The 15,171-nt window shown below is 43.8% G+C and overlaps 1 protein-coding gene across 1 annotated transcript; it reads left to right on the top strand.

The window, feature by feature from the left end:
- The first annotated feature begins 435 nt into the window (after positions 1-435).
- On the top strand, positions 436-14,876 carry LOC120503858 (cholesterol 24-hydroxylase). Its single transcript, XM_039712889.1, has 15 exons — positions 436-627; positions 3,008-3,085; positions 3,590-3,671; positions 4,209-4,282; positions 4,936-5,022; positions 5,582-5,720; positions 6,297-6,407; positions 7,203-7,359; positions 7,680-7,742; positions 8,975-9,047; positions 9,485-9,569; positions 11,376-11,486; positions 11,748-11,836; positions 12,741-12,807; positions 13,626-14,876. Exons 1-15 carry the CDS (start codon positions 500-502, stop codon positions 13,785-13,787), a joined length of 1,506 nt encoding a protein of 501 aa, XP_039568823.1. The 5' UTR covers positions 436-499; the 3' UTR covers positions 13,788-14,876.
- The last annotated feature ends 295 nt before the right edge of the window (positions 14,877-15,171 follow it).

The raw sequence follows: 15,171 nt of genomic DNA, 5'->3' as shown, positions 1-15,171 counted from the left end.
CATTTTCTGAAAACAGGCAGTTTTAAAACCACAGCCTTAACAGGGAAAAAACCCTGATCTTGAACATTTCTTGGGATGTGGCCTCCACAACCCCTCTGGACAACCTATTCCAGTGCCTCACTATCTTCATAGTAAAGAATTTATTCCTAATATCTAATCTAGATCTACGTTATTTAAGTTCAAAGACATTTCCTTCCCCTTGTCATATCACTACATGCCCTGGTAACAAGCTCTTTTACAGCCCCAGCAATAAGGTTTCTCCGGAAGTTTCATATCTGAACAGCTCCGACAGTCTCATCCTGTCTTCGCAGGAAAAGCACTCCCGCCCTGGGAGCATCTTCGCGTCCTGCCCTGGACCACACAGGCGCACACCCCCGGGCACACGCGGTGCGCGTGTGTTTTACAGCCCCGGGCTCTTTAACGGGGCCGTCCCCGCCCGCAGCCGGGGATTCTCCCGGCCGTCCTTTGCCCGGCGGGGGACGCGCTGCCAGCCGGCGGGATGGAGCTGCTGTGGGCGACGTTGGGGCTCCTGCTGGCCCTGGCCCTGCTGGCCTTCGTCCTGTACTGCTGCTACGTGCAGTACATCCACGCCAAGTACGACTACATCCCCGGCGCCCCGCGGGAGAGGTAAGGGCCGGCCGGGCTGGCTCGGTGTCGCAGCGCTCCGTGCCGGGCTGGGGCCGTGAGGCGGCGTCAGAGCAGGAAATCAGCCCTGCAGCTGATCCGTGGGCCGGGCCGGGCCAGGGGGGACACAGGCTGGGCACAGCGCTGGGGTGCCCGATTCCCGGGCAGCGCTGGCACCGGGCAGCGCTGGGGATCCCGCAGCCCGCTCAGCAGCACGGCCTGGCCTGCCTGGCCGGGGCTGCGTGTCCTCACCCGCATCTCCGGGCGGCCAGAGATGGCTTCAGAGCCGCCCGCAGGAGCTGTGCCTTTGCTCGGACCCTGGAGGGGCAGGAGGGACCCGCACCGCCAGCCGTCCCACCGGGGACACGGTGACACTAACTCCAGCGGGCACCCTCCGTGCCCTCCTTAGTAAGCCAGGTGTTTCCTTTCTGCCAAAAAGAAATAAAAATGTCGTAAGTGATAGAGGGCAATGAGAGCGCTGCCAGCAAGGCAGTGGCAGCGCTGTCACAGGGGTCACAGTTCCTGCAGGAGTGTGTGAGCTCCCCACTTAACCTCGCCTGCGGGGGCACATGCCCTCCGTAAAATAAGCCACAGGAAGGGACACCAGCGCTCACCCACAGTCCCACAGGGACACCACTCTCTCCTGCCCACCTCCAGGCTACAGCCTGCTTGTGTAATCAGGGTCAGATACCAAGAGTAGGGGGAGCTTGTCATACCTGGACCTGCTCGTCCTTAGGTTCATTTTGAGGTGTGAAGTAACACCGTGGAGTGATGGCACACCAGAGCAGCCCATGAGTGGGATCTCCTTTCCTGTGCTGCAGATAGAGCCCTTTCCTCATCTGAGAAAGGAGTTGCATTTGGGGCTTTCACATCTTTTTGGAATACAGTTACAAAGAAGGAGTCAAACAAGTGGAGGATTAAAAGTTTCTGTAGACGTTGAGTAACTTTGTTGAGTTCTTGTTATTTTAAGTGCCTCCCAGTTCCAACAGTAATAAAATAAGAGCCTGTTTTCCCCCATAGCTTATTTATACTGAAAAGGATGATAACATGGCTCTCTTTCTCTCAAATGGAAAACAGATCTTGAGTGCAGCTTGCTTCATTTAGAGAGGAGCTTGGCCAAATCTTCCCTCAGATTTATGCAAAGCCAGAGAGAATTCGCTACTCACAGGTGAAAGAAGGAATTGATCTCTTAAGTTTTAAATGCAAATCTATATTTGGAGATTTAACTTATTTTATTAATTTCTTCAATTTCAGTACTAACCAGTGATTATCCTCCTCAGTATTTGAAATGATGCAGTTTTGGACAGAAGGAGATGGTTCGTTGTGAAAAATGCTAATCACTTGTTTTTAAAATTTTAAAAGTTTAATCGTAATAAAATGGTTATAAAAATAGTAATATAATTAGAGTAATGAAATTTGAACAATTGCGATTAGGACAATATGAGACAATAAAAAACCAAAGAGTTATGGACATCCGGGTACCTTTTTCTGGGCAAAATAAGCCTGAAAAAGGACACCCGTTAACAGAGGATTAACTCTTAAAAACAACAGCCTGTTGCATATTCATACATCTCATACGTGATGCATAAATTTCATTCAAACAAAGGATTCTGTCTGGTCATCGTCAGCTTCTTCCTCTTAATCTTATTGGTGTCTTCATGTCTGAGCGAGGCAGGAAGAAGTTAGTTTCTTCTGATAAGGGAGCAATAAATTCTCTTTCTCTGAAAGATTTAGGTATCTTGTGGCTGCTATCTCGATGCAAGGCCTTTCTTTAGAAAAAAAAGTATCTCACATAGCATGGTTTCTATTTTTACATTATGTTATAACTTAAAAATGTATTTAACACACTACTTAAAAAATTAATACAGCATAACTTTCTAACATAACACATATAACATTCATTTTAATATTTGCGAAAAGCCAATAATAAAATGCACACTTTTCACATTCCTAATTTCTCTTAACAGAAATTCATTGACAGAAATGAAGTCACACTTACCAGGGATAAGCATGTATTAAGGAGTATTTAATGCAAATATCTCTTTCATGTACAGCAATGTAATAGCTGATTCATTCAGGCAAAGAGCAAAGCAATTCTTGGGGAATCCCAACCAGACCCAAACACCTCCTACCATACAGCATAAGAAAAAGACCTCATCCTTTATCTCTGTGCTGCTCTTTCTGGCTGCACGTGAGCACCAGCCTGTCTTTGGTCCCCAGTTCACCAGCTTGGTGAGGGCTGGGCTTTGGCTCAGCTCAGAGTTATTTTCATCTTCCCTTACGAGGAAAACATGAGCAACACTCATTGAGTAACCAGGATTGCAATCCATACAAAACCCTGTGCTGGCATCCTCATGACACTCTTAACCTTCATATTCTGCAGCTTTTTATTTGGACACCTGCCAATCATATGGAGAATGGTGAGGAAACAGGAGTTCACACCAGGGCTCTTGCTGCAGTGGTAAGTTGAGGCACGTCAATTGCATTGGATGGGGTAGTCCTGTAGCACATACGGAGAAATCAATGTACAAAGACCCTTACAGAAATACATAATTAGCATCACTGAGAAGGTTGGCAAAGGAGTTAGAGAGAGAGAATTGGTCTTTCAGATCAGATTAGATATTAGAAAAAACTTTTCCACTGGAAGAATGGTTAGCCATTGGAATAAGGATGGTGGTGGAGTAACTTCATGGAAATGTTCAAGAGACAGCTGGATGTGGCACTTGAGGATATGGTTTAGGGGTGATTACGGTGGTGATGTGTTGATGGCTGGGTCAGATGATGTTGAACTTGACTCTCCCAACCTTGATTATTCTGTCCCGTGATTCTCTTAATGGCTTTATTGGCTGGGGACTGCAGTAGTTCCCACTGCAATGTGCTCTGGTCCTTCAAGGTTATTAGGTCTGAGCTGTTACATGTTGGTAGTTTGTACCATAATTCTCTTTTTATAAATTTTCTCTTACAGGGCAGAGAAATATGGACCTGTTGTACGAATTAATGCCTTTCACAGACTCTCACTATTGATTGTGAGTCCTGAAGGAGTGAAGGTACTGAAAAATAAAGCCAAATCAATGGTGGGGATAGGCCCATTCCTCCATAACAGGAGAGCTGGTGCCTGATGATCAGAGCAGCACAGAGCAGCCAATCTGTGCTTGGCTCTGACTGGGTTAGGAGGATGAGACGCTTTGCTCTTCAGGCTATCCTGATTTCTTTTTTCCTTGATCAGTTAATTTATTTTGTTACTTTTATTTAAACAGCACATATAGCAAATATTTCCATTTGTGAAAAGCAGGCTCCCTACAAGAGCTTAGTATCTCACATGAATGGAGCACGAGAGACCAAATTACTTTCTCTAAATCTTTGCAATTACAACTGAGTGAGATTTGAGGTCATTGGGCAAAAAGTGCTAGAGGGATGCAAAGCAAGCTAGCAGCACAGGAACTGGGGAATCAGGGCACACCAAATAATTCATCTGCTCTTCAGACTATAGCTGCAGAAGAAAAGAGTAGATGTGAGTGAAATTTTGCATTTTGTCTGGGAAAGAGGTTGCAATCAGTGTTCACTGACCTGAGGTTTGATTTTAGGAGTTCTTGATGTCACCACAGCACCCAAAGGATCCGATGGTGTATGGTAGTCTCTTCAGCCTGTTTGGTGAGAGGTAGGTAAAACTCATCTGAAGCCACTGTGAGGTTAATAAGATTAATAATATCATAGGCATGTCATTTTGACTCAGACCACTTACCTTAGTATGGGGATTAATTTCTGATTCCAGACACACATAAGCAGCATGTACCTATTAAACTATGTGTCAAGTCAAATGTCTTCCCAGTCAGGGAGGAGGATGTGTTGGATTTTGTTTTACCTTGATCATGTGTCCTTTTTCCTCCTGGGGATGTCCAGTTAGTCTCAGAGCAGTCTGCTCAAGATGATCATCAAAGTTCTCAGATTTTAGAGCACTCCATAAGGCATGGAAGTTTGCAACTTCTAAATTCAATTCAAAAAAAGGGGAATTTTTCTTTCTTAGTCTGAAGCTTTTGAAAATATAATAATCCAGTTATTATATTAATTATTTGCATAACTGGTGTAATGAACCAGCATCTTATTGAACTCAGCAGTCCACACCTACCTGGAGGAAAAATCTGTGGTTCAGTTGTCATCCACAGTGATGCAATGGTTGCATACTCAAAGGTGCTCCCTACACATGGAAAAATTTTAAAAAGTAGATGTGAAAGACTTACATTTGTGACTACACGGGGTTTACCAGGCTCCCTTGCATAAACCTGTTCCTTTCCTTGTTTTCCTGTGTGCTAGGTTTCTAGGGAATAGCTTGGTAACTGTTTGCAACCATGAACATTGGCACAAGCAGCGGAGGATAATGGATCCAGCTTTCAGCCGAAGGTGAGGCAAACACTTCTGGGACCATCTAGCTGTTACTTTTACTGTATTGTCATGCTTCTCCCTGCCATTATTTGATACTAGGATGAAAAAGACCCCAAGATTCAATGCCAAAATCACGTTTAACATAGAATCCAGCACTCCATTCCCATGCTAAGTATAATTTGACCATGGAGTAGTGACACCTCTATGAACTCAGCAATGGCAGAAAGGTACCAAGGTTGTGTATCCTGGAGCATGGTTATGACTGCCTTATACTGTTGGAAAAAATAAGGCAGAGAGTTGGTCTGGTTTCCTTGTGCACCTTGATGCATTGTATATAGAGTCTAAAGATAAAGTCCATTTGCAAAGGGCACAGGCCACTGCCCTTTACCATGACACATGAGAGGACTGATTAAGAAGAATGTAGCTCATTCTATATGTTTGCTTTTTCATGTATTAAGGAAAAATAATTATAAATTTTTAAAAAACTTCACCATTTTCTATGGAAAATAACAAAGGTTTGTCTGAGCAAAGATGTTCACTCCAGAGCCCCCAATACTCATTTTTATTGATTGTTCAGCTACCTGGTTGGTCTGATGGAGACATTTAATGAAAAAGCAGAGGAGCTGATGGAGAAGCTGGAGGAAAAGGCAGATGGAAAAACAGAGTTTAGCATGCTGTCGATGATGAGCCGGGTGACCATGGATGTCATTGGAAAGGTACCAGCTGTCCCTTTTTTGTTTCCTCTCAAGTGGCAGGAAGGGATGGAAGTGATGCCTGCCAGCAGCAGGATGGGATCAGGAGCTGGAGGCAGGGAGAAAGATCTTTACCCAGCAGTGCCAGAAGGCCTGCAGGACCAATAGTGCCACTTCCATTCAGGCTGAGCCCTGGGAAAGGGCGGGTAGGGAAGGGTTGGCGTAGTTTGGGTGTGGCCTGCAGGATGGGGACCCCTTGCAAAAGTCCTTTCAGCCTCATGCCCTCCATGCCAATAGGGACACACCAGGGCTCTTTCATGGTTGGAGGTTGGATTATTGCCATTGCATGTCAGCAGGAAGTCTGCCTTACACTGCCTTTTCCCTTCCTATGCAAGCCACTTTGGGAGGAATGGAGAATAGTGGTAAATTATTAATCCACCCAAATAAGGAGAAAACATGTTGATATTGCCCTCCCATCTCAGCCTCCTGCAAGGTAGGATCCAGCCTGAGATATTTTTAGGGGAAAAGGTGGTGCTGTGAAGCTATCCTGCTCTTTCACCCCCACCTCAGCAAGTTTCCTTTTTCTCTCCTGCTTCTCAGGTAGCCTTTGGCCTGGAATTGAATGCACTGAGTGATGACCAGACACCTTTACCCAACGCTGTGACTAAGATTATGGAGGGACTGAACAAGGCACGGGATCCCTTCATAAGGGTCTGTACTCTCCTCACTTCAATCCCCTCTCCTCACATTCAGCTGCTCCTGTTTGAATTCATGGAGCTGTGCAAGGTCCATATATGTCGGGGAAACAGTTATCTGTAGATCTTTCCCTCCACTGGTCATCAAGATAAAATTCATTACTGTTTTAAAAAACTCAGGAAATGAACATTAATATTTAATGCTTCTTTTTTTTTCCTTTTGTTCCCCCCTGCATGTGTCTCCTTCTGAAACTGTTTTATGCTCTCCCATTAAAAATTGACATTTTTGCCATTTGTCTAAGAAGGATGGCAGCCTTCACTCAGGATGGAAGAAATTTGAGCATTCTTGTTATGAAAAAATTATATTTTCAACCTAGATTCATCTACCAAATTCATCTGCTAGGAAATGATGGATTTAATACTAAATGTTTAAGTAAAGAATTATTCAAGTGTCTATGAAAGCTGTAGTTCAGGCTTTTAGAACTCCTGTTTTCCTTTCTGAGACCAGGGCTGAGATTCTGCATTGCATGCTGCAGTTTCTTTCCACAGAGAGGTGATGAATTTTGCTCACAGTGCCCAAAACATCAGCTCTGACTCTGACGAGACACGACATCAGCATGCACAGATTGAAATATTTCTTATTTCAGTCCAAACCCTTCATCCTGCAGGCATTCAGTTTGTTGCATGGAGAGCAAATGTTCTTTGTGACAAGTGTCGTTTAGTGGAAAACAAGGTGCTCTATTGTAAAATAACACTGACATTATTTTTACCAGCAAAAGGAATAAAATGACAAAAGGAATTCTGTATTCAGTTCATGCCAGGGAAGCAGAAGCTGGTAAAGGAGGCCAGAGAGAGTGTGAGGCTGTTGAGACGTGTGGGGAAGCAGTGCATTGACCAGAGGAGAGAAGCCATCCAGAATGGGAAAGAAGCTACAATGGATATTCTTACACAGATACTGAAAGGAGATGGTAAGAGACACCTTACTGTTTGAGTGAATTTCTCTGTAGTATGTTTTGCTGTGAAATTCAGGGAGGATTGTTTTGGGGATCTGAACTTGGATCTTCCTTTAAAGTTGTTTTCACACTGAAGATAGTGAGGATTGCTTTAAAAATTCCCTGTTTCTTTGTGTTGGATCAAATATTGGTCACAAGTCACCACTGAAATGCCCACTCAGCATCCTCTCTCAATGCCTCCTCAGCCAATATCTGCCAAACAGGGCGGCCTTCTGGCTGGTCCAGCTGGGGCACAGGGCCATTTTCTAATTCCATTTATTTTTCTACCTTGACAGCTCTGGAGGAGACTAGAGATGATGAAAACATTCTGGATAACTTTATCACTTTCTTTGTTGCAGGTTGGTAGCTATTTTAATGCTTGGGTGTGTAATGTGGAAAGCTGTACTCATTCTCGAGCTGTCTACAAGGTCATGATTAGCATCCTTTTTAATCATAATTAACATCATGATTAACATTATCACTCCATGTGATGATGCTGCAACCAGGAGTCTCTTGGTTGGTAGACCAAATATTACCCTGGCTTAGGACCAGCTGGGTGAGATCTGAAGAGAACTCTTAATTTTCTCACAGGCAAATGATATATTGTCCTCTTTCAGTGATAACCACAGCAGCAAATAATGCCAGCTTGGTGTTTTCCAACCACGGCTTCCCACTCTGTGTTCCAGCCTGTCTTTCCACTGCCCACTGGGGTGCAAGGCTATTCCTTATGGGGTTCTGGTCCTTTCCTGCAGATCCCACTAAACCCCACCAAAAACATCTTTTACGTGCTCAACATGTTTTTGCATCACCTCACCCACATGATTAAATGCCATTCTTGCCTAAGTAGAAGAAGGCAACTGTCAAGCCAATCAGAAAATGTATGGGCTGAATAATTATATGAGATAGTTGGGTTTTCTTTGCAGATTTTGCAGATCTTGCAGATCAAGATGATTTAGGTTCATGAGAAGGTGTGGTCAAAATGCTGTTCTTTAGCAAGAAAGATGTTATTGTAGCAGAGATCTTTGCAAATGTCTGTTTTCTGTAATGCTTAAAAATAGTACATATGTCCATGAAAAAAAGGGAGAAGTGTCCACATCAGAGAGTCATGAAGTGGGTAAGGTTGGAAGGGTCTTCTGTTCCAAACTCCCTGCTCAAGCAGGGTCATCCTAACACATAAAGCAGACCTTTCAAAGAAAGATGATAAGAAGCTCTGTTTTCCCTCAAAAACAGTAAATCCTTCCTTTTTTGGCAGAACTGTGTGTCCCATAGTATGACAAGGCAAATCCTGGACCTCACTGGCCCTCCTGTTAGAGAGCTCATGACCAGTAGGTGCTGCATGCAACCACTGCAGCTTTGCTTGGGCAAGCTGGGTCATATCTTTGCCAGCTATGTCCTTTTTCTTGTCATTGTTGAAAGCTCTTTGTGTAAACTTTACATGCCTTTTATTATTTCCTTTATTTTCTAGCATATTTAAAATAAAACATTTGGGGTTTGATGTTTAAAGCTTCCTATTCACAATCACCTTGTAGACCACCTTTGTATCATGTTATTATTTCATACTAACTTTTAAACTGGTTTTTGTTATCATTAGGTCATGAAACCAGTGCCAATCAGATGACATTCACAGTAATGGCACTGGGTCAGCATCCTGAAATATTGGAAAGGTATGTGTGCTCCAATTTTCAGACCCAGCTTAATGTTAATTTCAAGGTGAACTTAATTGTAAGTGTTATTAAAAAGATACAATCGTTAAATTCTAGCCTCCCTTCCAAAATAAACAGTTTCCTAGTACCAATATATCCAAAATGTATGAAAAGAAAAACCTTACGATGGATTATTTCAGTTTCAGCTAGGTGATTTTTTCAAAGCCTTTATACATGCAGGTCCCAAATCCCACGTGACTCAGCTGCCTTGTATGCACATTGCCTCATCCTGCTACAAGGTACAAGTTCAGGAAGCCTGGATGGGAACTGGCTGGCATTTTGCCTGAGGATGGGTGTTTAAGTCCAACTCTGTGTCTGGAACGTAAAATAATGTAATTTATCAACTCGCCTAGCAAGAAACAGGCATCTGCATCTAAGAAGTTTTAATTGGCCTGCAGGGCTCAGGCTGAAGTGGATGAGGTTCTTGGTGCCAAGAGAGACGTTGACTATGAGGATCTTGGCAAGCTCACCTACTTATCACAGGTACTGTGGGAGTGAGGTAAGGTACCAGGCAGAGCTGTTTGGTAGCATCTCTGACACGTCATGGAGAACCCACACACTTTTAAAATTTTAAAAACGCTGCTAATATTTTATCCTGATAGTGTTTGTCCCCAGAGAGTCAGCCAGCAGGTAGCATGACACATTTACAGCAGCCCAGACTTATTGGAAAGATGCTCCTCAAATTTACAAATTCCTTCACTGCTTTCCTTAATTATTGCCAGTCTGGAAGCTAGAGTAGAGTTGCATAATCTCTATCTATTTGAGGTGAAGCAATAGCTGTAATTTTAAGAAAGGTGTGCAGATCTGAGCCCACCTGTGTGTGAATCCCACACACTTTCCTTTTTCATTGGTCCATTTTTGTTTGATTATTGTTAAAGCATTTCCAGCTATATGCAATAAAGTCGGCTTTGAGGATAGCCAAAAATAATGGCTGAGTTTTCTAATGTCAATTTTTCATTATTCAGTGTTGAAAACCTCTTCAGTCACTCAGGGGTAGTGGGGGAAAGAGTTTGGTCCTAAAAGAGGTCTTGTATATAGAAATGCTGGTTGGTAATGAACTGCAAATCCAGGGTTGGCTATTAGCCAGTGTTTGTGTTGCATTTCCTTTTTACGCAAGATGGGGGACACCAGTAGCCCTCAGGAGAGGCTGAATCACAGTCCTGGCAGCTGTTCTGCATAAATTGCCCTGTGATTTTAGTAGTCCACCATGATCCTTTTTGTTTTAAACTGCCCTGCTGAGGTGAGCAACAGTGTTTTACCATTTGGCATATCCCATCCCACAAATTACTGTGCATTGATAGCAGATAGATTTCATAGGTCTATTTCTCATAAGCAAAAGGCAATTCTATGTGATTACAGAAATCAGCAGGCCTCCTTAGGCTTCTCCAAAAACCATCACAATTATACCACTCCAATTAGGATGAGGTATCTAAGCCTTTCAATTTTAAGACAGATCACGAGAGCTCCTCAAAGCAGACAATTTATTTAACAGCACAATCTTGGATCTGTACAATCAAAATCAGTCACCCTTGGTCAGAGCCAGTCCATCACTGGAGTATCAGAGACTATGGGACTCCTCTCCTGTTGTTCAGGCAATTCTGAATTCTTTTGTCCAGGTTTCTTTTTCATTAGTCCACTCGTGCATGCACACTGTTAATTGCATTTTCAGTGCGATGCTCATGTGCGCTGTTAATTAGGTTTCACTTTGATGAAATAAGCTGTTCTTACAGCTCACTGACACCAAAAGAAGTGGTCTTATTCCATTTTTTTTCTCAACATTCCCCATTCATTTTCCTTTGCCAGGCTGTTTTTTGTCCTTTTGGGGGCTCTGACCTGGCTCAGCTCCTCAGGCAGCAGAAGCAGGACAAAGGCAGGAGCTGAGAGTGGGAAGGAGGAGGGAACAATCACCACTCTCATGGCAGCCAGTGCCCAGAAAGCTCATCAGGGGCAGGAGACTTCACTCTTAGATACTCCCTCTGAGTTTGCTTCCTAATAATTTTTCGCTTAGTTGTTCATCTGACTTGAGGTGTTAGATCTGTTCCAGGACCTCTTTTGGGTTTTGTGTCTTTTTCTCTCTGTTTTACCAGCTGTAAGAAAGAAGCAGGCCTCAAGGAGCTGACTTAGCCTTACATTTTGCCCACAGGAATCCAAGGCAGATAGACCAGCATCCAAGAGTCAAAATCTCCCATTTAACTAAAGTGAAAGGCCACTTTAGGGAGGTAATTAATTTCATTTCTGCTTCCTGCAGTGTGTGAGCTAACTGGCCTCTTGTGCTTTTTGCTGCCTCAGGTTTTGAAGGAGTCGCTGCGGCTGTACCCGCCCGTCTCGGGGACGCTCCGCAGGCCGCAGAAGGAGCACGTCATCAATGGCATCAGAATTCCTGCAAACACCACGGTCTTTGTGAGTGCCACCCACCAGCAGCAGCTTTTAGCTGCCCCAGTTAATCCAAACGTAACAGACCTGTGGATGAGAGGGCCAAAGTCTTCCCTGGGCATTTTTGTACTGATGTCTCTAAAATTCTGACCAAAATTGGGGTATGGATTAAGTCTCTCAGTTGGCAGTGGAGATGAGAAGGCATTTATGGTTTTATACCTCTTGACAGCGAAGATGCATTTTCCATGTGTTGCTCCTGACTAACAAAAATAAACTCTTTCTTGGCAGCTCAACACTTATGTAATGGGAAGGATGGAAAAGTTTTTCAAGGATCCACTTACTTTTGATCCAGATCGATTCAGCAAAGATGCACCTAAGTGAGCTTCTTCTTTTTACTCCCATGTTATTAAATATGTATTAAGAAACCATTACAGGAAGAGATTGTAAGGGAAAGAAAAGTAGAATAAAACTATATTTCCATTCCAATTTGAGTAACACTAAATCATCCAAATGTAAATAGAAAGCAATAATGCACAGCTTTTGTTCAAGAGTTCTTTAGACCACATGTTACCTTAGAAAAAAAAAAGACCAATGTTATTGTTATTAAATGTTTATATTGAGGTCAAAGCTTTGGGCCCAAACCAGGGTGAATATTTGCCTTAGTACATTTCAAGCATTTAATGCATGACAGCCCTCATCCCAGGGTGTTTGAAATGTCTCCATATTAGACAGGGGAGAAGGGGCTGAGGGAGAGAAGATGCTGTTCAGCCATGTGGGCAGACAGCCTAAGTCTAGTCAGGGGTCAGGAGTGCAATAGAAGGAACCAGTGAGTGACTAAACAGATGCAGAGATCAGCACCAGCTTCTTCATGAATCAGGAGTTTTCCTTCAGCCTAGAGTTAGTCTGGGCTACTAAAGCAACACCCCCTCACTCACATGGTTCAGAGCTGCCCAAAGGAGCAACAACTGGGCAGATTGTGACATGCTCATGACAGGCTGAAGAGCATTTAGAGTGTGCTTGACACACACTTTGAAATGAGGCTGGCATGCATCAAAACAGCTCTGGCAGCTGAGCCATGCAGTAAAGAGAGATGATGAGGAAATGTGCTGCTGACCTATTTTGCTGCTCTGAAGCAAAAAAGGGTTAATTTGGAGACTGCTTTGACAAGTCCAGTAGGTGAGGGGATATTTAGACCATTTCCTTGCTGCTGTGAGGAAATATTTGCTTGTTTCTTTACAACTAGGTTGTCAGAGTGACAATTTTGAGCATTTTTCTTTGCAGGCCATATTACTGCTATTTTCCATTCTCTCTGGGACCCCGATCCTGCATCGGGCAGGTGTTTGCACAGGTGAGTAGAGGCCTGGAACAACACTTGGTTAGCAAGCACTGGGCCAGCTCAGGGTGTGCTGACCATGGATGGTGGGCACCAGAGGCCACACTGATGCCCTGTGCAGTGCCCCTCTTCTCCTCAGAGGGAAGATCTCCCCCCATGCCCATGACAGGCATGTCTCTCAAATGCTGTCACAGGAACAGACACCCTGCAGCCAAGGTTTCTGCAGGGAGGAGCAGCAGGCTGCACTCCCTCCAAACTTTCCTGAGCCTGCCCAAATCCAAACCCTTTAATGGGAATCACAGTCAACATTCCTTTGCCAGCCAAAGTCGAGCACACAGAGGGTGTATAGGGGGTTTTGGGGATCATCTCATGGCTGCCACTGACAGAATCAAGGCAGGGAAAACATCAGCTGGAGGAGGACACAAGCCAGAACTGGCACAGAGAAGGTGAGGAGGGGGCTACATGGACAGAAGGAACAATTTAATATGTGTGAGCATGGCAGAGAGCGTTTCAGGACAGCCAGAGGCCAGCGCTTTGGGTCTGTGCTGTGGGCTCATCTAAGCACCAGTGCTCAGAGTAGTTTAGTTTTACAGTCTGACTTCCAAAATGGGTTTAACACATAAACAGAAAGACTGATCTTAGTGCCTGTCAGTTGTCTTTAAATCCAGGAAGTCCCAGGTTTCCTGCCCAAACTCAACGGGCTGCATGAACAGAGTAACATTTAACTTTCAAATCTCCGTATTGACAAAGCATTATAAGATCGTAGACTGACTTTAAGCAGCTGCAGTCCAAGCTGTATTTGCTGTCACTGACTTCAGTTTTCTTCTTGACAGATGGAGGTAAAAGTGGTGATGGCAAAGCTGCTGCAGAGGTTTGAAATACAGCTGGTGCCAGGACAGAGTTTTCAACTCATCGAGGCTGGAACCTTAAAGCCACTAGATGGAGTAATCTGTAAATTAAAGCCAAGAAGCTCTGCAAAAAGCTGCAAGGCATGACTGCTCAGGGAGAGGAGTGTGGCGTGCTACTGTTAGTTTCTTTTGATTTTGAACATCTTGGCACTAATTAAAAGTTAGATTTTGTAGATCCCTTTAGAGGATTACTAGACTGAAATTATTTCTAACCTTCCTTATAATTTATTGAAGAAAACCTTATGAGAGTCACTCTACTGAGCATCTTCAATCTGGAAGTGTACCTGGCATTGCCAAGTTTGTTCTTTTTCCCTGGGGGGGCTATTTGATTCTGACCAGATGTGAAAAAGAACATCCTTTCACTGGGGTGTTCCTGGGGTGCCACACAAGCCTACGCTCCAGTCCCAGCTCATGGTTTCCATTAAGCTTCTGTACAACAGAACATGGTCTAAGTAAGCCCTTGTTTGGGGAGTTTCTTGAACAATGAAATCAGAAAAGAGTAGAGCATAGATTTGGGCTGAATTTAGGAAGAGATGTTTGGAGATAGTCTCTTGGTCAAAGCAATTTTTCTATGCCTGCTAAATGTGAATAACAATTGATAAAAATCTGAAAAAAAACTCAAAAAAATCAGAGTCTGAGGCCACTGGTGCTAATGCCTGATTTTTATTCAGTCTCTTCTGCTTTTCCTTTGATATTATGCAATGCATAGATTCCCAGTCCACACTGTAGAAAGGGACTGTCCTGCTTCCTCCTACCCCTCCACACACAATGAGCCTATGCTCATTCTTCTGAGCCACTTTTTTGTGTCTCAGGGGAAAGTCTTGCTGTGTTTATTTCAACCTGGATTTTACCCCATATTGTTTGCCACAAAGATATAGTAACACTTAGACCAGATGGTCTAGTAGGTACAGGAGGGCTGGAAATAAGTGCCCCAACTAAATGCTGCTTGAAATGGTGTTGCCACTGAAGAAATGTGTCTGCAATTTGAGCCAGAGACAGGAGAAGGAAAGTCCTGCACCCCCTTCTTCTGCAGATGTGCCTGAATAGTTCAGTGCATGTAGGCTTGCAGCCAGGCAGGGAGAAAAACTGTCATTTGGAAATGCTGCCTTCCAGAAATGTGGATACCTAACAGGAGTTTGGGTCTCCTCTATCATTAAATACAGAGAATTAAAGGCATTTGATTGTGCCACTTTTGTTTCTTACCTTTCTGAAGAGCAAGAACACAGTCTATACAGTGTCAGGTTCCTGTGGTGGTTTCCATATCAGGAGAGAAACATCCCAGAGCTTTTCCTGACCTTGCTGCTGTTGTGCACATCTCATTCAGTGCAGCAGGGGGATAGCAAGCCCAGAAGGTTGATGCTGCTTTTGATAATACAGTTAACACCTCACAGTGTAATAATATGACTTTCAGCTGGGGTATACCAGTACCTGTATTGCAAGGGAAAGTTTGATAATACAGTTAACACCTCAC

The sequence above is a fragment of the Passer montanus genome, unplaced genomic scaffold (genome assembly GCF_014805655.1).
Source record: "Passer montanus isolate IOZ18808 unplaced genomic scaffold, ASM1480565v1 scaffold27, whole genome shotgun sequence".
Classification (NCBI taxonomy): domain Eukaryota; kingdom Metazoa; phylum Chordata; class Aves; order Passeriformes; family Passeridae; genus Passer; species Passer montanus.
This window is presented reverse-complemented; position numbering and strand designations above follow the sequence as displayed.

Coding starts and splice junctions, on each gene's coding strand:
- LOC120503858 (XM_039712889.1), top strand. CDS start 500: ATGGAGCTGCTGTGGGCGACGTTGGGGCTCCTGCTGGCCCTGGCCCTG. Junction 7,360..7,679: donor ACAGATACTGAAAGGAGATG/GTAAGAGACACC, acceptor CTACCTTGACAG/CTCTGGAGGAGACTAGAGAT. Junction 11,837..12,740: donor TTCAGCAAAGATGCACCTAA/GTGAGCTTCTTC, acceptor TTTTCTTTGCAG/GCCATATTACTGCTATTTTC.